The 21,268-nt window shown below is 57.4% G+C and overlaps 5 protein-coding genes across 5 annotated transcripts; 1 reads left to right on the forward strand and 4 right to left on the reverse strand.

The window, feature by feature from the left end:
- Window positions 1-473: 473 nt before the first annotated feature.
- Window positions 474-1,180, reverse strand: VDAG_06478 (uncharacterized protein). The gene is made up of 2 exons (XM_009658856.1): window positions 1,048-1,180; window positions 474-979 (listed from the first exon to the last, which is right to left on the reverse strand). The coding sequence occupies exons 1-2, from the start codon at window positions 1,093-1,095 to the stop codon at window positions 503-505; spliced, it is 525 nt and encodes a 174-aa protein (XP_009657151.1). The 5' UTR covers window positions 1,096-1,180; the 3' UTR covers window positions 474-502.
- Window positions 1,181-4,416: 3,236 nt separating this feature from the next.
- VDAG_06479 (uncharacterized protein) lies at window positions 4,417-7,050 on the reverse strand (the record flags this gene model as incomplete). The annotated part of the gene is made up of 3 exons (XM_009658857.1): window positions 4,417-4,533; window positions 4,670-6,974; window positions 7,028-7,050. 3 exons carry the CDS (start codon window positions 7,048-7,050, stop codon window positions 4,417-4,419), a joined length of 2,445 nt encoding a protein of 814 aa, XP_009657152.1.
- A 576-nt stretch (window positions 7,051-7,626) lies between these two features.
- On the forward strand, window positions 7,627-8,811 carry VDAG_06480 (uncharacterized protein; the record flags this gene model as incomplete). Its single annotated transcript, XM_009658858.1, has 1 exon — window positions 7,627-8,811. The coding sequence occupies one exon, from the start codon at window positions 7,627-7,629 to the stop codon at window positions 8,809-8,811; it is 1,185 nt and encodes a 394-aa protein (XP_009657153.1).
- A 234-nt stretch (window positions 8,812-9,045) lies between these two features.
- VDAG_06481 (uncharacterized protein) lies at window positions 9,046-10,570 on the reverse strand (the record flags this gene model as incomplete). Its single annotated transcript, XM_009658859.1, has 3 exons — window positions 9,046-9,724; window positions 9,787-9,960; window positions 10,041-10,570. 3 exons carry the CDS (start codon window positions 10,568-10,570, stop codon window positions 9,046-9,048), a joined length of 1,383 nt encoding a protein of 460 aa, XP_009657154.1.
- Window positions 10,571-12,696: 2,126 nt separating this feature from the next.
- On the reverse strand, window positions 12,697-20,919 carry VDAG_06482 (ubiquitin carboxyl-terminal hydrolase; the record flags this gene model as incomplete). The annotated part of the gene is made up of 12 exons (XM_009658860.1): window positions 12,697-12,767; window positions 12,951-15,088; window positions 15,144-15,195; window positions 15,245-15,808; window positions 15,865-16,195; window positions 16,285-16,447; window positions 16,554-16,851; window positions 16,903-17,254; window positions 17,306-17,323; window positions 17,429-19,991; window positions 20,045-20,210; window positions 20,262-20,919. The coding sequence occupies 12 exons, from the start codon at window positions 20,917-20,919 to the stop codon at window positions 12,697-12,699; spliced, it is 7,374 nt and encodes a 2,457-aa protein (XP_009657155.1).
- Between the last annotated feature and the right edge of the window lie 349 nt (window positions 20,920-21,268).

Here is a 21,268-nt window from a genome sequence, read left to right on the forward strand (position 1 = left end):
TTGAAACAGTGCCGCAGTGCGCATCGCCGATCCCGACTACAACGCATCCATCACACCATCTGCCAACCTAGAAACGACAGCTGCTCGACTCGACAACAGGGGGTCCGCCTTGCTTCCCAGCACCTCAATCAGCAGCCGCAAGCCAACATATTCACTTGGCAAGACTACTCAAAACGGAAATTCATGTTTCGCTGTGAGAATGAGAAATTGTGGTTGATGCATTGGTATATTGATTATACTCCGTGAGTCCGGAAAAAGTGTTTCGAAGAAAAAGCCCACCCTGACACAGCCCGACAATGGGAGAACTATGCTGATGAACCCCCCTCCCCAACTAATTACATTCCATCTCTAACAACAACGTTCGTATCCTACGGCCTCCGTGATCGAACACTTCAATTCACGGGTTCCAGGCGGGCAGAGGAGAGGACTCTCCGCATGTCTTCTCATTACAAGTTGCCTCGGGCGCAGCGAGGCGAGACGTCGGCCAATGGGGTGTGACCCTTTACAGGTTGGCGAGGAGGGCGGCACCACCGAAGAGGGCACCGACGGCGACGGCGCCGGTGACGCGGGGGGCGGGCGAGTCGCCATCGCCGGTGCCGGTGGCGCCGGCGGCCGCGGTGGACAGGCTCGAGAGCTGCTCCTGGATGGAGGTGGAGGCGGCGCCGTCGGTGGCGGTCGAGAGGGCGTTCTCGAGCGAGGACTGGGCGGCGGCGATGGAGGAGCTGGCCTCGGCGTCGAGGGCGCTGGAGGTGGCCTCGGCGATGGCCGAGGAGACGGACTCGCTGATGGACTGGATGACGGAGCTGGCCTCTTCGAGGATGGAAGAGGCGGCCGAGGGGAGGGCACCGGCGCCGGAGGTCACGTCACCAGCGACGGAGGTGGCGATGGAGCCGACGTCGGGGACTGAGGGCAGCGCAGACTCAACCGCCGAGGGGACAGCGGTGGGGACCGAGGGGGTGGTGATGGTGAGCTCCTGGGCCTGAGAGTATTTTGTCAGTACGGAACGAGAAGCGTACGAGTCACAAGACTAAGATGGGCTTGACATACAGCAGCCAGGGAAGCGAAGGCGAGGTAAGTGACCGAAGTGTAACGCATTTTGGCGGTAGTGAGTGTTTGTTGAGGTAGGGGGATTAGGGTGTGTAGTAGAACGATGTATTTCGAAACCGAAAGAGAGTCGTTTGGAGTAAGAGATTGCTTGTTGCGGATGAGGAACAGACAAGAGGTGTGTTATGTAGGGTGATCAAGGGACGAGCTTTATATATGTAGAGAGCTCGCGGAAACTGGCAGATGCAAGACACCGCAAAAAGAGTGACATGCCCCCTCCCTCCCAAAACATGGCATCGAGCCAAGCACCGACACCAAGCCTCGAGGCGTCCTCCCACTTGCGCAACCAGGCAACCCACCCGGGGTCCAGGATCTGTCTCCCGCCTTGCCGCAAGGAGTAGCCAAGCTGGTTCATCGCTCAATGCCTCAGGACCGACCTCTTCCTGTTGTTTTCCCTGTTGGTTGTTGCACCATTAGACAAACCGAGCCACTCACACCTACACGCCACTGCCACCATGCAAGCTTCCCAGACCCAGACGTACCGCGCACACCCCCCCCCCTCCCCCTGGACCTCACGTCATGTACTTTGGCGACGCGCAGGGCGTGGGTCTAGCGGATTCATCGAGCCCCGTCATGGCCCCATCGCTCGAACATCTTCCCAAGCCGCTTGTTGCTGGAGTAGCCCGCTACGTACCCATGACTTTCCGGGGTGGCGAGTGGGCCGAGATCTGGCAGAGGTCTGGCCGTCACTCTCGATAGTTAGAGAGCCATGTAGCTTGAAGCTGGCCCAAAGCTGGCAAGACGCGCAAGTTGGGGCGACAAGTATGGCAGAATACCTGACTTGCAAGGTCCTCTAAACAATGATCACTTGGTGCATGACCTGCACAAGCGAGGATCGGGAAAAAAAAAATTAGCAACAAACAAAGCAAGGAAAACAAAAAGTCAGATTCGCAGCAGATCAGCAAAGACAGGCCAATGAGTGAGCCGCCGGTACCTAGGCCCAATATGCATCCACGGTGGCAGCATTGGCGCTGTGGCTGTTCGCAGCACAACAAGCCACGCCTCGGACACTCGCCACGCTTGATTTCGTAGGCGGCGGCTCTTCTCTCCCAGCTAGCCCTCGCTGCTTTCTTGCTTTGACGGTTTTCATGTTTGGGGTGCATCTAGTCCACTCTCGCTCTAGATCGACAGGAGGGTGTGGGGTGGCAAGGCGTAATTGTTACCGAATAAAGCAACGAGGCCAGAACAGTGGCGGCAGAGACAGACAGGGTGCTTGAGAGAGAGACTACGACCGAATGCCTGTCCCGTCCAGGCCGTTTGCCAGCCAGCCAATCGACCACTCAAGCCTGGGTCGAGAGCCTTCGCCGCATTTCGGCCCTGTCTCTGAATCCAATTGGCATTATGGGTGTGCGATCCAGACTGTTGCGGCTGCGACAAGTGTCTGGGTAGTGGAGCAAAAGGAGAGGCGCAGACACGCGAAGGACGCACCTAGCGAGACGCAAAGATCAGCCATCGGATAGTCCATTCGCCCTGTACAACCGGATCGTGTATTTTGCCCGTTTCTTTGCAATCATGGTGGGCCCAAAACACACGTGCCGGATTCGCAAATGCCCATCCTCGCCGCCTCTGGGACGGCTGACCTGGCAGGGCTCGTGGTACGCACTCTTCTTGCGCATGCGAACGCGCGCCAGAGACACACAAACTGGCCATCCCGCCAAAGGTCGCTAGAAAGCTTGCTCCCAGAATCCAGCACAGGCGAGGTGGACGCTACCGTCAGCCAAGCCGGCCGGGGGGGTGAGAGCCGCTTGGCGTACTGCGTGCTCCTGCGCTGTGCAAGCGAGCGGGCGAGAGCGTGACCGCAAACTGCTGGCGAGCGAGACGAGCTTCAGACTCCAACCCCAAGTCATCCATCTCGCCAGGGCGGCAGGGCGGCAAGGCTGGCCAGGGCCGCTGGAACATGGGAACTGCACTGCAATTGCGGTTCCTCCCCGCCATCACCCCATGACGTCCGCCGCCAGAGGACCGGGTGCCGTTGAGCTTCGAGCATGCATCCCTGCGCGGCCTGAGGTACAAGGAGCCTGCGTCTAGGTACCCCTGTCCCGTGCATCGGCTTTCGTCCACCAACAACCAGGTTCACTGTTGCAGCGTCTTGGTGCTCCGTTCATTGCGTCACTTGCCAATGTTCCGTCGTTTCGACCAAGTCGCCGGCAGAATGGGAGAGATGAGGTTTCGGAGACGACCTCCAAAGCACATTGCGGTCCCGAACCCATCCATGAGTTAGACGTCCGACACGATCAGAATCAAGCAACGTCCGAATGTGAGACTGACGTGGATGCCAGACACGGCACAGTGTTGCTTCTCTGCAGGAACAGGTACTTGAGACGCTTTCACTCCCAGGGTCTGTCCATTCATCGCACTTCGCCTGTTGAGTGCCGAGCCAGGCAAATCTCCTGAGATGGAGCAGTCTCATAGGTGGACGTTGCTTCTTCCTGGTCGGACCCCTATCGTTTGTGATCACGCTGTTTTGCAAGCGAATAGGCATTGGAGTGTGATCAGTCGTCTGTTGTCCGTTGAATTCTACGCTTTTCTCTCGCTGCTTGGCCGAGGAGGCCTCGGTCAGACCGATCATCGGAGCTATGCTGTGGATCAAAGTGCCCAGTGGTCGACTGTGAGCTTTGTTGTTGACAAACCCAGGCCTTCGACGGCCTTCTTCCCAGGCGCATCAACTAAACCAGCGCCTCACTCGGCCATGGGCAAAAGCCTGGTCTGGCAAGTCTGGCTAGCGCGAGGGCCGCCCGCCCCCAGTCTTCCGCCCCCATTTGCCTTGTTTTACCCCAGTATTCTAGCGCTTGAAGGACCCGAATCCCCAATTGCGACATGGTGGGCCAGAATCACCCGCCGCACGCACGAGAGAGTCCAGGTTCGTGTGGTGGGGACCACCATGACTGGAGTGCGGGACGCGTCAGCTCGTCCGTGTAAACCTCCATCTACCCACTGCAGCGATCCTCCGTTACCAGCGTCTCTCAGATCCGCTGTGGTTGGCTGGTGCAATGGAATTCCTGCTTTCGATGCCTCCCTATCCAATCAGTGACGCGATTCCTTGACAAAAGTCCGTGTTCCAGGCCAGTCGGCCGAATGTCGCTGTCACTGTGACGTTGAAGCTCAACGGATTTTGACCTGTCACAGCCTGCCTGGTGCCTCTGAACGTCCATACCAGTCTTCAGCGGAAGGGTCGGTCAACACAGCAGACCGACCATTCCCGAAACAAGCTCCGGTAGTAAGGGGAGTCTCGCTTGTTGCCTTCACAACGAGGGCCGATCCAGTCCGTCTATTTTGCCTGTTTGCGGGGCGGTGCGTTGAAACACGCAGCTATCAGCCGGTGACCTGGGCGACCATCTTCTTAAGTTCCGTCACCATATCGTTAGCCTCCGTTGGGTTCTTTGCCTCGAAATCGTAGCGCTTGGGTTCCGTATCTTTGTAGATGATGAGCTAGAAGAACCTTATCGTCAGTATTCCGCTGGAACAGGGCTTCCCTAGCGCCGTTGGGCAGCAGGATCTGTTGAGACGCAAAGCGCGGCGCTACTCGGCTGCTTGAAGAGGCATCCGCACAACATCTTGAACAAACAAGTGCAGTACGTACCTTGAACTGGTTGGGATGCTTCGCAAACACTTTGCATCCGATAATCTGGGTCATGTGTGCCGTCGTCGTCTTGCCTTCACGTGCAGATGTTGGTTTGATGTGGACGTATTCGCCGTCAATCTCGAGCCGACGCTCGCTCTGGCTCATCATCCTGACTGTCCGCAGTCGCCAGACGGTCCATGACTTGCAGGATCCCGTGAGCTCCGCCTGCTTGAGGGCCTGCTGCGCCAACGGGTGGGAGCCCATGATGTGCGTCCGTTTGGCCCTGCGCCCCGGTGGCCCATCTGAGAATGGCAGTAGCTTCGGCGAAGCACTGCTTGGCGAGCCCGTCATGGTTAGCGGGCCATCCGTTGCGAATCGTCGCCGGTGCAGCTCCAGGTCGGAGAGACTGCCGATTGTGCTAACTTTGGCGTCGAGCAGCACTACAGGGCCGCCGCCAGGCATCTTCAAAACGTGGTTGGCCTTATCCAGCTGCCGTTTGCGACAGACCTGGTCTAGAACTTCGGCCATGTACGTGTCTGTCGTCACGTCAAGCGTGACCAGCTGACCGGGAGCAATGTCGGTAGAGTGTAGGTGGACGCGCAGCAGCTTTTGCTGGCCTCGCGTCGCGTTCGGCGTTGGTGCTGGTGCAGCGGTCGGCTGGTCCATGAATACCGCAGGCTGCTGCTGACGATACGTCGTGTTCGTGACGGGGTTCGGCCGAGGTTCCGTGGGCGGCGGCAGAAATGTCTGTGTGGGCTGCGGTGTGTTGCGCGGCGTCGTGTCCTCTTGGGCGGCCTCCTCGGCAGGCGCCTCCTCCTCCTCTTCCTGGGGTGTGGCGAGTTGGTTCTCTTCAAACTCCTCCTGCGAAGCCTCGACCAAGCCGAAGTTATCGTGGGTCTTGGAGTTGGCCCGCATTCGGCCAGCTGCCCTGTTGTTGGCCGTGGTGAAGGACGTGAGGGCCTTGGTTCTGTCGAAAGGGGGAAAGTCGTCATCTACCTCGCCATCCTCTTCGACCATTCTCAAGGTCCACCAGTTGATATTGGTCTTATCACTCGGAATGGGTGGTTCTCTCTTTTCATCATTGTACTTCCAGAGGCTGAGCCCGATGAGGTCGGCCACTGTGACTGGTCGATCGCCCCCTTCGCCATGGTGGACCATGCGACGGATGAGAACCTCGAATGGCTTCATTGGATTATTCGAATAGGCTGGGTAGATCTGCACCGCAATAGGGGCATTCTCTCCTTGTCCGGAGAGGCTAGCGAACCTCTCGAAGGGGACTGTCGGCTTCGTCTTACGAGCCTTGAGAGCCGCAGAGAGCATTCCTTTCGGTTGAACCATGCTGATGGGTCGAATCATACTCATGGGGCGGGGAGGGGGAAGCGCCTGGAGAACCCGTGGGGGAGCCTGTGACCTGCGAATGGTGGACGTCCGAGTAAACTGGCGCGGCGGTGTCCCGACGACTTGCCGATCTGGCGAGGCCTGATTCGGGTGCTCGACCGTATCGAGGATACCAGCCGAGTCGATGCTCTCCAGGAAAGCGCCTGACAGGTCGGAGGCGTCCGAGTCGTCTTCCTCCTCCTCGGGGAGCAGGTCGGTGCTGGCCCGCCTGATACCCTCGACAGGCTCCTCGTTGATTCGGGCCTGGATCCTGACGGCCTTGGTGGCCGCCTTGGCTGCTTCCCTGTGCTTGTGGAACGCCGAGGCGTCAAACTCCGTGTCGGACGATATCTCGCTGCTTGTGACAGTGTCCCGGCGTGCTCTCTCCTTGACGACCTCCAAGGCGGACTGCGATCCCCGACGGGCGCCGCGCGCCGCGCGCGGAGAGGACGTGACGGCGGCTGCTTGGCGCATGGTGGAGGTTTGGTTCGGACTAGAGCCGGCTCGTGCCCTGACCGGCATCTTGGCGAACCTGATCTGCTGCGCCGCTCGTTGGGTGGCCTCGTCGTCGTCGCTTTCATCGGAGAGGTCGCTGCTGTCGTCGTCCTCAAGGGTCTCGCGCCGCCGCCTCCGCCTGGTGGCCAAGCCAGGGCCAAATGTATCGGTGCCTCCGCCTGTCAGGATTCCGGCTTCGTCAGGTTCGTCCTCGAGAGTCACGCCAGTGCGACGCGGAGCCTGGAAGTATTCCGATGCGATGGCGGTTGGGATCGGGGGGGAGTAGCATCGTTTGCTCAAGTCGGGATTGGCCTGCCAGCCTACGGCTTTAAAGTCAGAGGATTTCATGAAGCCGTCATTCAGCGTGATCAGTCGTTCGCCGACTCCATCAGCAATCTCCGTCAGGTAGCCGCAACGAAGCTGGTACGCAACCAGGCTGCGATGATCAGTCGAGGCCAGCGAGGATAGAAGCCGTGGGGTTAAACATACTCTTCATTTTGAAAGACCGACATGGCTGCTGCAAAAGGCCGAGGCTGTGTCGAATGTCCCTGATTCGTAGGTACTGGGTGGACAAGAAGGTCAATCGGTCAACTCACGATGGGCGCATGGCGAGTATGGAGAAAGGGGGGTAACGTCGCGCTGTCGGTAAAGGCCTAGAGAAGGCACCTCGCATTGCCGGAATGCGGGAGAGGAAAGATACAAGCCGTGTTTTGACTGTTTGACTGGCAAAAGGCAAAAGGTAAAGGAGAGAGGTCCTGCAATGTGACTGGCGATGCGGCGGAACAACCCTCGTGGTATCGTTTCCAGCCTTGTGAAACCCCCGCGCCGAAGCTCCAGCGGAGCGAACATGGTAGTCGCGCATGTCGACATGCACGGACCCACACGAGCTTGATAACGCCGTCGTGACAGTGCGATAAGGCAGTCAGTAGCCTTGCATCCACTTTGGAACCTGCGAGCGGCCTGGTTAGCACTAAGTTGTGCATTCCTGCAACTACGAAGTTCCTGCAACTACGAAGCCACCCCAAAAACCCCAAAACCGAAGCCGGCAGTAGACTGATCCAGGTTCAAGGCTACATTGACTCGAAACCATGGCTCTGGTCGAGTACTCTGATTCGGACTCCGATTCCGAAGCACCTGTCCAGCCGACTGCAGCGCCAACAGCACCTGGACCCAACTCGAAGAAGCCCTTCCAGAAAGTCGTCAACCGCGCCAACCCCGGAAAGATTGTCGTCAACCTCCCTCAAACAAAGCGCCAAGACGTTGCCTCGGCCGATGATGGCCCTCCAGCGAAGCGCACCAAGACTGGTGGCGGCGGCGGCGGTCTGTTTGCCGGCTTCAGCTCGCTGCTGCCAGCGCCCAAGAACGCCGCGAAAAGACCGTCTGCGTTGAGCAGCAGCAGCAGCAGCAGCAGCTCGTCGCGGCCTGTCTTTCAGCTCAAGACGAGCGCCGAAGCTGGCTTCAGTCGCGACAGCCCGAGTGCAGATCCTGGCGGGGAGGGTCAGGGTTCGGGCCTTTCGCTGCCGCCACCCAAGACGGCGCCTCAACCATCCATACCGGAGACGATGAAGCCTGAAGAGGAGGTCAAGCTGGTCGGCAAACCCATGATGTTTCGGCCATTATCAGTTGCCAGGAACAAGAAGAAGTCGGCCAAAAAGCTGCCCCAACCGGCAGCAGCAGCAGCAGCAGTGCCTTTGCCGGCCGCTGCAGCACCATCTGCAGAGGAGGCCAAGGACGCTGGGCCGGCGCCGCCACCGAAGAAGATATCCCTCTTCTCCCTCGACAGCGAACCGGAACCCGCCCCGGCTCCGAGCACGACGTCAGCGTCAGGAGCCTATGAACCTCTCTTCCAGACCGAGGCCGCCGCGCGTGCGTACAATCCATACCTAGACGAGGCTGAGCCCTACGCAAACCACCCGGCACCGACGACGGCGCCCACGTCCGACAAGGAATCGCTGCACACGATTGCAAACGACCTCAACCTCTCGGCCGCCGAGCGCCGCGAGCTCTTTGGCCGTGGCGGCCCGAGCAACCCCCAGGGTGCCGCAGCCACGAGGGTCATCAACTTCAACACGGACCAGGAGTACCAGCACAACGAGGATCTGCGCGCCTCGGGCCAGGAGCAGACTCACAACCCCGTGCGCTCCATCGCGCCAGGCAAGCACAACCTCCGGCAGCTCGTCAATGCTGTGCAGAACAACCGCGATGCGCTCGAGGAGAGCTTCGCCAAGGGCAAGAGCAATCGCAAGGACGCGTCGAGCCGGTACGGATGGTAGGCGGATGGCGAGAATGATACCCCCTCATTTCATGAATTTCACATGCCCACAGGTAATGGCCGGCTATGAATCAAATGTCGCCTTGCGAAAGACTTTCTTTTTTTCCTCTCTCTCCGGAGTGCTACAATCTCGTCTAAATGGGTATGCTCGTGAATGTCGTGACAAGAAGAAGAAAAAGAGGGAAAACAGGCTGAACGCAATACAAAATACAGACGGACACTCAGGGTCCTGGCGTCAACAGGTCACCACGGCCGCCGTCCTCCCGCTCTGGGCGCCGCCCGGTCCCATGAGGAAACCCCATTCGCCTCGCGTGATGGGCGAGATGTCCTCGTACCCGTTTGGCGTCATGGGCCCGAGCCTCTGCGCCGTCCTCCCCTCGTCGCCCAACACCTCGGCGATGGAGACGGGGCTCCAGATTTGGTTCTGGCGGCTGTCCCGGCCTGGGCGCGCCGTCAGCTGCTCCTCGTCTTCAGGCTGCGGCTGCGGCGCGATGCCGCGGGCCACGGGCCGGAACACCTTTGCGTCAAACTGCGTCTGGAGCTTGAGCACCGGCGCCGCCTTGGGCGACGGCGGCTTGCCAATCTTCAGCGGCGCCAAGGCCACGCAAATCTGGACCTCGGGCTCGTCGGGCTCGTCGGGCTCGTCGGGCTCGTCGGGCTTATCGTGTCCAGCGTGCTCGTCCTTTGTCACCAGTACGACCTCGGACCGCTCTTCCTCCTCGACCTCATCCGTCTCGTCCTCCATGATCGTCTCGGCATCCGACTCGTCCCCGTCAACGCGCAGGCCCGCGACGCCGCCCCGGCGCCCGACGCCGCCGTACTCCCGCCTGTACATCCTGTCGACCTCGCCGAGGGCGCCCTCGCCGAGGCCGATCCAGCGGTACGTGCTGACGAGCTCGCCGCGGTTGACGCGGCTGCGGAGCGCCAGCACGAGGCGCCGTGCTCGTCGACGGCGTCCTCGAGGCGCAGCGGCGACCCCGTGCGCGCGAAGCTCGCCAGCGCCGCCTTGAAGGTGTACAGCCTGTCGAGCGACACGAGCGTCAGGCCGTCGGAGGCGAAGAGGACCTCGTTCTGGGCGAGGGAGCGGCGGATCAGCGGCGCCGCGAGGCCGCTGCTCGCGGCGTCGGTGGCGGGCGACAGCCATTCCGTCCTGTGTCTGTCAGTCTTGCCTTCTTCTCAAACTGTAGTATACGTGGGCCGAAGCGCAGCAGAGACAGAGACGGCACGTACCCGATGCGGAACTTGTTCTCGGCCCGCTCAATCGTCTGCCGCAGCACCCTCTCCTCGCGGTCCGTCAGCACATGGGCCAGCACGAGGCGCAGGCCGAAGGCGTTGGCGGCCATGGGCCCGTGGCCGGCGTCGGTGCCGGCGGACGAGGCGGTCAGGGGCGTGGCGGGGGTGGCGGGGGTCAGGGGCCAGCGCAGGCGCGGGGTGTCGGCGCGCGAGGCGGCGGTCGCGCTGCCGGTGCGCACGAGCTTCTTGAAGGAGGCGACCATGGGGGACGTGGCGAAGGACGGCATGCGCAGGGGGGCGCTCGCGGTGCGGGCGTGGGTTGGCGACCAGGGCGAGGGGCCGTCGGCGCTGGCGAGGGGCAGCTGGTAGTCTCTGCGCAGGACGATGAGGGTTGTGTGGATGCCCTTGCGGGTGAGGCGGTGGGAGGCGTATTCGAGGGCCTCTGTCAGGTTGGGCGGTAAGTGCTGGACGTCGAGGATGGAGGGACCGGCCTCGAGGGGCGAGGAGATGCGTGACTTGATAGCCATGGTGTTTGACTACCTGAGGGAAGGTAGAGGCAATCGCTGCACTCAATGTGTGGGAGAGGAGGGGTGGAAAAGAAGAGAAAGACGCCTGGACACCCGCAGTAGAAGACGTTGAAAAAAAAAACCGATGAAGGGATTCGCAGGCTCAATCAAGACATGGCGCATGCATGGTCCGTCGGTCGACGCGAGAGAGAGCGAAGGAGAGATGTTGTCTGGATTATATTTCCCCGGGCCTGCGGACAACATGAAACATGCAAATCCCCAGCTTGGCCGGCCACTTACTCTGCCATGACACGGTGACGCAGCGTCGTCACGCATAACGCCGTCGCTCATGACCCCATCATCCCGTGTTCCCTTCGGACGACACAAGAGCCAAGCCAAGCCGAGCCACCAGCATCAGCACCAGCATCAGCATGGCCTTGCCGAAAGGGGACACCACCACCAAGCGCCAGCAACATGAAACAGAAGCTCAAGTTTTTTTTTTAGGGGCTCGTGTCATTCTCTTCGGGTCGGCCAGCATGAGGTGCAGGCCGGGGGGAGGCAGCGTTCCGGCAGATCACCATGACCCGCCTCTCCACGGCAGAGGGCCCATTCGGTCATCAGTGTATCCCACAACCTCGGGAATCCCGTTTCGCAACAACGCACGCATTGCCGACTGGCCAGGGGGGGGGCAGTCCACGTTGTGGTTTGCTGGGGGGACAATTCGCGCCCAATCTCGTTCCACTCTCTCTCCCCTCCCCTGAACCCCTTCTCAGGCCCGGCGGCTACAGCATGTCTATTTTCGGTAGTTGGCTCTGGGCTCAGCACGGCGGGCGTGCCAGCTATTGGCTCCGTCAGACCCTCCCGTCACCGTCACCGTCACCGTCAACGGGAGGCCGTGCTAGCGTCGATCTTGCGAGCGAAAGCCAGGGGGAGGGGCCGGGGCATGGGCATGGGCATGGGCAAGATGGGGGAATGGGAGCGAGCTGGGAAGAGTATGCTGGGGGGAGGAGGGGGGAGTGCAGCGAGGTTCCAAAATAGAAATCTCTCCGCCGGGGGGTTGTGTGGGTGGGGTGCCTGCTTTTGCTCCCTTGGGCTTGGGGGTGGCCGAAAGAGAGGGGCTATACCGACAGCCTGGTGATGGTGAACCCGACCATCGACCACCAACGATTGACTCTGGATAGGTACCTATGCTTCATATCGTCGAGTTCTGGCTCTCATATGGCCCATACAGGACCCGTGCTCCATCCATTCGACCATCACCGTCCCATCTCCTCACGGCCCCCACTCCATCAGGTGCTGTTCTGAGCAGAAACGCTCCTCGTAAAGGGTAGACAAACCTCGCCTCACGATGCCGGCTAATCGGAACCTAGTCGGAACCTAGCTCTCACTTGTTCCTCTTTCACACACACTCTCTCTGTACGCTGCGAGCAAATCGATCCCCCATCTGGCCCAGAGATGAAGCGTCCGTCCCTCCAGATCCATGTCGTTCCTGCATGCCCTGCCAGACTTCCTCCAGGATGCTTAATTTAGACAACGTAGCGACCTCCTCACCCCACACTCTGCAGCATGCCATGATCAACGTCGGTTCATCGAGACACATTCACTAGCTCGCCGCCACTCTGCTCGCCTCCTCCATGCTGGGCGGTAAACAGGAACATGTCAACCACAAATAAATCACGGCACGCAAATCATGGCACGGCAACACGTGCTCATCTTCAGCCGCCTGGGTCAAGATGCAGTTGTCATTTCTCATATCGTTTTGGCCCCCTTCCCCCTTTACCAAAAGGGCTTCCTGGTAGCAGGCCCACGGCATGGCGGATCCAGAGCGGGACCCTGCCATGTGCTCTCAAAACCTATGCTCGAGTCGTCGCTTGCCATGATGGAATTCATATCGTCCCCAGCCAGTCGGATCGTCCTTCTTGCTGTCCATGACCAGGGACCCGATCGCAAGCGCTCACGCAAACGAAAACGCAAACGCCTGACACCCACGCGCCCTCATGCATACTCTTTCGTCCGGATGTAGCCCGTGCCAGGCCTCTCTTTTCTAATTATTCTTCTCCCCGCCACGTCACCCTGTCTCTCAGATGCCCGCCGAGGGACGCCAGGAACAGGAACGGCATCGCCCCAGCTGTGTGACTTGCTGTGCTTCAGCCACTCAGAGCCCGCAGCTGAACGTCCGCCATGCTCTTCATCTGATCCGACGACGAGTCCTCCCAGTCTTGGTGACCTGGTCAGCATCGCGTCGCCTCGCACGACTCCAACGTATCCGTCTCGCTGCAGTACGACAGAGGGGACATACCGGAACCGTCCTCATCCAGCTCTTCGATCAACAGACGCTCTACCGACTCGAGGATCCCTGCAGGTAAAAGTTAGCACGTCGTGGTCCTTTGGGGTGCTCAACATGTCTTCGACTCGCCTTCCTTGAGGTGATGGAACCCCTCCCGCGACACGCCGCCGTCAATGTCTATTTCAAAATACGCCTCGCTGGCGACGATCATCTTGTGCAGCGGCTCGATCGTCGACCCCACTACTTGCCGCTCGGCAAGCACGTACTGCTCCTGAAGGTACTGAAGGCAGCCAACGCCGAGCTGCCTGGCAGCCTGGACTAGCCTGTCGTGCAATTCTGCGTCCTCGTGTGCCCATTGCGTCTCGTATCTGACGAGGAAGCCCTCGATCCACTGCTGAGCCAGGCTTGCAGATCGCTTGTCAACACATCCGATCAACCCAGGACCCCAGAGCGGTACCAGCTCCAGGTGCATCATGAGACCCGGTTTGGCTTCTGCCAGCGGCATGCAGACCAGCGCTTGTATCGCTCGCTGGAAAAAGTCAAGGAACGATTTCCCCTCGTTGTTCTCCAACACCCTGCACGCCTGAGTAACGTGTTGCAGTACTTGCTGCGACGTGTCCGGATCATTGCAGTGGGTGACAAACGTCAGCGCCGCCCACAGGAAAGGCACCATGGAGTGCATTTCAGCCTTGCCAGAAATCATATTCCCAAGCACTCGAGTCACGCACTTCTGCATGTGTTCGTCACCCTTGGCCAGACGGCAAATGATGGCGCAAGTATCTTGTTGCTCCTGATCGATCTCGAGGAGTCGCCGAATGAAGAAGCTGCCGCCGTAGTCCCTGTCTTCGGCGAACAGTACATTAACCTCTTCAGAAGTCCAAGGGAGCGGCTGCGACGGGTCCTCTAGATAAAGGGCGAGACGTTCGTTTGCTTCCTCGACCATGTCGTCTTGCACGAGTGGCTCCAGGGCTTTCATCAGATGGTTGATGAGCTGGATAATCACATCGTATGACGGAGGCTTGTTAGATATCCTGCGAGACAGACCACGAACCAACATGACATAATGCTCCGGCAGGCCCGGGTAGTTGGCGTCAGCTGCGATGACGAACATGAGGTCCTTCAACCAATCGTCGTGAAGTAGAGCAGCTGTTTCGGCGTCGCCCAGCTCAGCGAACCTCAAGATCAAGTGGAAGCACTCGTTCCACGAACGCAGGTTGCAATGAAAATTCTCAAAGATTTTTCGAAACAGAATCAACGCACCGTCGATTGCCGAGTTTGGAACGAGGATTTCGTCGTCGGCTGGCGGCGCCTCCGGACCATAATAGGCAGGGTCGTGTTCTCGAATTTCTTCAAGCGCAATGATCAACATGTCGCCTGTTGCGAGGCGGTAAGATGGTTCGGGGTTCCGTTGCACCAATTGTCGAAATGCCTCCGGACGCCCGACAAAATAGTCGAGAAACGCTTCTGCGCATTTGTGACAGTTCCGGAATCGTGTCTGCAAGCTGGTCTTGTATCTGTGGAAGAGAACGCTCGTCTTGCTCCGTCCAACGACTTGATCTAGGTGTCCGAGAAGCATAGCCATGGCGCTCCGCTCTGCTTGATGCTCAAGAGAGCACTGGCCGTTGTTAAAAGACATCATAAATTCAAAAAACTGGAGAGCAAAGACGGCGTGATTGCGATCGAACAGACAATGCCTTCGAAGAAACACCGTGTTGTTGTTCTTGATGACTTCATGCAGGTCCGGAATGATGTCAACATGTAGCGGTGGCACTAACCCTTGAGCCTGCATCTCTTGCCGCGATGCCCTCAGGACAGAAGAGCGTTGGTAGAACAGCATGTAGGCGCTGTAAGATTTGTCGTAGGCAACGCTGTTGGCATCGTTGACCTGATTCGTGTCGGGACCTCCAAACGTGGCCGCCTCAAGCTGTGCAGCGTCCCAAGTCGATACTGCCTCGTCATTGAACTCGAGCCAGGTCTCCTGATCTGCAGTCGACGGCCGTTCACGAATGTAGGAGTAATAGTGGCCAGATTCCGCGGTTCCGGAGTGAACGAGAACGCCAACAAGCTCAAACACATCTTCCTCGCTTGTCGGAGACTCTTGGTTCAAATAGTCGACAGTGTAGGGCCGCATATCGATTCTGTTCGGGAAGGAGAAGTAGTCATTGATCTTGCTTCTCGTGAGAGTGCGTAGATTGAAATCGAAACGTTTGAGGTGAAAGATAAGATCGTTGGGAATGTCTTTAAGACAAGCCCTGTCAGGCTTGTTAGTTGGGTTGATCCACATGATACAGAAAAATCGGTGCGTACCTTTTCACAGCATCGACGTGGCGGTCGCAAGTCGAGCATTTATACTTGTTTTCTGATGAAAAATTAGCCTTGTTGGGAATATCGCTGAAGGGTTCACTTACCTCCTTCCATAATCTCTCCATCAACGTAATCCCGAAGACTATCAAGAAGGGTCGTTTTGCCTTTAATGTCGCACTGGATGGCAGAGAATGGTTCGAGACGTTCCGAGATGTGATCGCACTCCTTCGATCGGACCTGCTGAACGAGTTGACCACCATAGAATGCACGGAAGGCGTTTCTTTTGCCTGCGGACGCCATTTGCGACTCCCACCGGTCGAACAGAAGGTTGTAGAACTCGTCAACATCCATCTGGTTATGGATATCGATCATGGTGTCATCGTAGGTCTTTATCCAGCTCACCATTTGACTGGTGTCGACGTATCGTTGACTGGTTTCCTGCATGTGGGCAAATGTGATTTGCGTCTCCTCCAACAGCTCCTGGTTAGATCCTCCAGTGGGGGCCTCCATCATGAAGCGACGAAAGTTCGTGTTCATGAACAGTTGGGTGAACAAAGAGTTGAGGTAGCAGGTGTTGGAGAGATTTCGCAACCCTGCGTACCCACACTCTGCTCGTACGGCCTGGTCCCGGTCGAAATTCATCGGCAGCTCATATTGATACGGTTCGGCTTGATTGCACAACAAATCAGTACCTCAGCTGTATACGGGAAGTGGGAAAACATACCGCCAGGTCGAGTGTCGAATATCACAAGTTTTCCTAGTTGCCTCAAAAGATCAGTTCTGTGCTGCTGATTTCCTTTCGCGATATCGAGAAGTGTCTCGCACAACATTTCGCGGGATGATGGGGACAAAAGTGATCGAGGTGTAGGCTGCGTCGTCCGCCGGCGCGGAGGGGGAAAGAGATGTCTCCAGAACAACTCATTAATCAAGCCGCTGCGATCGTTAGTACGAAGCTTGTGATCCTCATGCAAGGTTGTCTTACGGAGCGAACGAACAGCTTTCGAGTATCTGTTCGTCCTTGAGACAACAGCGAAGAAGCCTGAGCAACCCGCTGGCTAATCGGTCCTTAATGAAGGGCTTTCCCAATTGCTGGATCATGGGCCAGTCAGTGTGGATGCTTGGAGAAGCTCATGTTCTTACATACCTCAGACGTCTCGTGCCCTGTCAAGGCTATGATGCAGTCATGAACAAGCTCATTTGCACGCACGACTGTCGATTGTAGGGCCAGGAGTTTCTTGAGAATCAACTGCGTCAAGATGAAAAATTCATTACAACTCTGCGGTAGATCCATGGCTCGGGGCACCAGGCTGTTTAAAACAGGCCAGAGGAATTCGCAGAATGTGGTGGATGTCACAGCGGCTCTGCGTACCACCGTGTTAGCTAAGAAACGTCCCCTGGAAGGACTGTTCATACCTCTCAAAATCTGTGCTCCTCGTGTTTATTGCTTTGACAATCTCCATACGAACGTAAGGCGATGGCTCCTGCAAGACAAGTCTCTCAATCAGGGCAGCAATGCCGTGATACTGCTGAAGGGATATCCAGAATTCGACGTCGGTAGTTGATGACAGAAGGATTGAGGCGAAAGTCTTCGTGATCAAGTCAACCGTAGCCTCATTGCGTGACGAATCCACAGCAAAGACCAAAATGTCAACAAGACATGCTACGGGTGCGGTGGTCATTGACGTCGCCAGCGGTAGCATCAAGTACGAATCTGTTCTGCGGTCAGCTAAGACTCATTTCTCGTCGTGGCGGCTCAACGTACCCTGCAGGATGTGAAGGTAGAGGCCTATCAACTCTTGGCAAAGAAATAATTTGTGGGAGGAGGAGCAGTCATCCAGAGCCTCGCGATCTGAAAGAGCGGCCACTACTAATGCTTGAGACCGAGTCAAGGCCTTGGCAAGGACATCTTCGCCGCGATCGTCGTCACGCCCTGAACTGACAGCAGCGGCCTGTTTGCGACGCGCCGATTTGAGATACTCCTTCAGAGCGTAAACTGCATATATAGACTTGTGACACTGTCCTTTCGGAAATATGTCACGATGAGTGGTTGCAGTTGAATCGATGGCTTTCAAGATTTTAGCATCGACGGGGAGGTTGACGAGGAAATGGAAAATCTATAGCATTGTTAGCACTTTGCTCTGATGCCACTTCCCGAAAGATCATACCTCGCTAGCGAGCGGTTCCTGTAGGTCGAGGTAGTTCCAAAGCTGCCCAAAATGACTGAGAATCTCAATCTCAAGGAATGAGGCGCCAGGGTTTGCTCTTGTCGCAGGAGCTACCCCTCCTACCTCTCGCTTGACCAACAGCAGGCCCGTTGTCATGCCGATATCTTTGAGCGAGCGAGAAATTTCATCCTCATCAGGGGCAAAAATCTTGCCGTGATGATACACACGGTAGTTATCAAATCCCGTGACTTCTCGCAGGCGCGCCAGTAGCGTTGCCACTGTGTTGTCGGCTCCGATTTCTAGAGGCGACATGTCGGACTTGCCCCCACCGTCATAAGACTCGTATTGCAGGTCGGTAAGCTCGCCTTTCACAGTGCATGGCACTTGCGACATGAGGGAACGAAGATCGGGGGCTGCGAATTGGGGGTTTGACTGATGCGCCTTAAGGAACTCGCGCAGCAGTGCGAGAGATCGTATGAAGATTCGCTCTTGGGCCTGCGCATGCTCGTCGTCGTTGGCTTCGTGCGGTGCGTCCTCAGTAGAATCACGAGCCTCAATTGCTCTTGCTGCGCCGTCGAGTTGGCCCAGGCAACGGTTGACCATGCGTGTATGAACCGCCCGCGCCCTGTGGTGTGGGTAGGCCAAAATGGCCTTGCTTCCGATGTAGACATCCTTGACCAGTATCGAGATCATCAAGTCAACCAAGTCCGAGTCGGCAACGCGCAGCATCATGTGCCAGATGAGTTCGATCGCTTTCTGTGCAAGACCCTGCTCGTCATCAAGAACCTCTGTCATCTCATCCACTAATGGCAGAAGAAGAGACTTCGCAAACTGCAGGGCGCCGTTCGAGAAGCATTGGGGAGGAAGTCCATGAAGCATCTCCGCGAAGCACCGTGTGATATATGGGTTCTCTTGCTTGCTATTAGCAACAATGGCGTTGAGAAGTCGCCAGGCGGTGGCCCTGTCTTCAGGACAATACGCCCGAGGGCCGACAAGAGCGTCCCAGAGACGAGCTCCCAGGTCATCCGTAAGACTTGAGGGTTCGTGAACGATGATCCCGTACAGAAAGTCAGTCCGCGGGCTGTTTTGGGGACCGCTGAGTATAGCTGATAGGCCAGCTTTCCTGCCTGCATCTATCGCATGCTCGAGCTCTTCGACGAGGAGGCGTGTCAAGTCATAATCCGCCACAGCCTCCCTTAGATCCGTAGCAGTTGGACGATTTAGAGTAGCCACACACCATAGGCTGCCTAAAGTCGTGTCTGATGCCGATGCTATGTCCCTAGCGCACTCAGCCATGATCTCTTGGCGCGTCTGTGGATCCAAGCCGAGTACAATCAGATCTTTGAGCCGCGTGATGGCAATTTGATGAAGCTCGGGGTGCGCGAAATGTGAGTGACCGGCCAGCTCCGATGACTCGCGCAGCAAGCGAGTGCATAATTTGAGGAGAAGAGAGTTGGGTTGTGAGCCTTCCTGCCGGCATTTGTGTGCGATGCACTTTAGAGTCCTCTCGCAAATCGTTCGCAGATTGGGCGTGAACATATCAATAGGCAAGGTCTGGAACTTCTCGCACAAATATACCAGCCTGTCCACATCAAGTAGATTGAGAACCGGTTCTGACATGCGGAGGAGGGCGTCCGAAACCCGAGGGTTCTGAGTTTTGGTCATGGTACTCCAAAGAAGATCAGTCTGCTCGTTAGAATAGAGTTTCGTTACGGCTAGAAACCCAACAATATTGCCGCTCTCGCCGGTGATCTCGGGATGGCAGCTTGACCCAAGTGTGTAATCAACCAGCTCAGTATGTAGGATGTACTGGGCGACGTGGGTCAGGAGCTCGTTCGGGATCAGGTCCTCGCTATGTTGCTTCCATAGCTGAACCAACTCGGAACCCATCTGAGTGACCGCCATGACGCGCAGCTGCATCTGGCTGCATCGTATGAGGCTGGCCATAATATCCAGACGCCACTCACAAGCAATGGCGTCGGCGGTGTAGTGGGCAGGTAGCCCCGGATGATTTTGTGCGTGCAGGTCGAGGCGGTCTTTGGCCTGTCGATGCTCCCCACCAAGGCTTGTCTTAAGAATCTCGGTCAAAGAGTTCAGCAGTACGGAAGCAGAATCAAGGTTGAGCTGTGTGACGTGCTTCTCGATGATATATGACAGGGCATCTGCCACAATCTGGTAGAATTGAAAACCAATGGTCAGATAAGAGCGAAACTCATTGATATTCGGGTTGGCCGGGTTGCGCAGAGCTCGCGCTGCTTCTGAGATCAAGAGGGCGGCCAATTGTGAGACTGGCCCGAGGTGTTCAATCATCTGTGGGAACTTCTTGATGAGAGCCACTTCAGTCTGGGCGAGCTTGAGGAGGCAACCTATTCGTCCACCTGTGGAGGCCTGGAGAGCACGCAGAAGCATAGCACGCTCGTCAAAAAGGTCGCGCTGTGCTTCAACGTCTGCAACCTGAGAGTTGTGTCGCCGCATTTGGTCTCGGCGAGCGATTCGGTTCACTCCTGATACAAGCGATGCCGAGATGGGACACGGTGGTTCGTGCTCGTCAAGCTGAGGCATCATCGCGCGACAGCTGGTAAGAAACTCTAGGTCAACGGCGGTGATGAGCCCAGTGAAATGGGCAAAGCCGTTGATGACTAGGCTGGCGGTCGCCCGCAGGACGCTGTTCCTCGGGTAAAGTGACCTTCAATCCAAGTTCAGCATCGAGTCAAGTCTTGGTTGCCGAAGGATGCTTACCGTTTCAGAGCAATGCTGAAGAATAGTTCTGGGAGAGCATACCAAAATGCAGGTTGAGATTGAAAGTATCCGAGAGTCTCTTGTGCAGAAATGCGACGGAAAAAGTTGATGCACAGCTCAACCCATCGACAGAGCTGGGAGAGAACGCTTTCTTCTCCTGAACTGGCTGTCATATTGGTCAATAGAGTGTCTGCAGGGAATAGCGGACAGCTCCTACCAGTCTGAAAATATTGAACGAGGCGAGAAACTGCTGCCGGAAGTGGCTCGGCATGGTCATGAAAAGGGAAGCTGAAGATGGGATTGGCGAAATCGCCAATACCTGTTTCTGCGTCTAAGCTGGCGGTGCTGGCGGCTGATGAGGTCGAGGTGTTATCCGCCTCGGCGGGTAACGGTATGCGGTTGCTTGCGATCTCGGCATCGTCGGCTGATCCATCCAGCTGCCCATGAAGGTCATCGAGCTGCTGAATGTCGTGACCCGGGTGAGGTGAGACGGGCGAGGAGGAACTGATGTCACTGTGAGGCTGGTTCCGCAGATTTATTGTCGTGACTCGACTTGAAGGTGGCTCGCTCAGAGGGCCAGCACCAGATGATTGTCGTTCGGGGGTACGGGGTTCAGCCGAAGCAGTGTCGACTTGCATGGCATGAGCGTGGTCAACCTGTCCCAGATGATCGCCCTGGTCGATGGTACCAGAGCTCGTCATGTGTTGATCGGAGGCCGGACTCTCAGCAGACAGGCTGGGCGAGCCGGAGTGGGATGTGCGTCGTCGCTTACGAGATGATAAGGGTCCTTCATCGAAGGGGTTGAGTCGTGTAGGGCCAGGCTCAGACGAGGCAGCGCGGTCGGGAGCGTCCGAGGATAATGTTGGTTGATCCATCTGGCAAGCACAAGAGGTGCTCAGCACAGATGCCAGCGTTGCCTACGTCGTCACTCGATCGGGCAAGACGAGTCGACGAGGACTGATCAATATTAGCATGTGGGATTGACTAGGGTGGTGTGCCACTAGAGGGTGCTGGACGGCTGTCTGGCGAAGGGGTGCGTGAGGGCATGCAAGGCTGTAGATGATTCATGTAATAGGATATGAGCTTGGAGGGGGATGTCGTCAGAGCAGAAGACTGTGATGAGCACTGCGACTGTTGGCCTTTCGCATTCCAGGCAGGTATGCGGGGTAGCATTCACCAGCAAGCTGGGCACGAACACGATGGAACGGGGCCAGAAAGTCGGTC

This window comes from Verticillium dahliae, genomic scaffold (genome assembly GCF_000150675.1).
Source record: "Verticillium dahliae VdLs.17 supercont1.12 genomic scaffold, whole genome shotgun sequence".
In the NCBI taxonomy this organism is placed as follows: Eukaryota; Fungi; Ascomycota; class Sordariomycetes; order Glomerellales; family Plectosphaerellaceae; genus Verticillium; species Verticillium dahliae.

What these genes read in the sequence shown, in the direction of transcription:
- VDAG_06478 (XM_009658856.1), bottom strand. Translation starts at nt 1,095, where the DNA reads ATGCGTTACACTTCGGTCACTTACCTCGCCTTCGCTTCCCTGGCTGCT. An exon ending in CCTTCGCTTCCCTGGCTGCT is followed by an intron (nt 980 to 1,047) that starts GTATGTCAAGCC and finishes AAATACTCTCAG; the next exon opens with GCCCAGGAGCTCACCATCAC.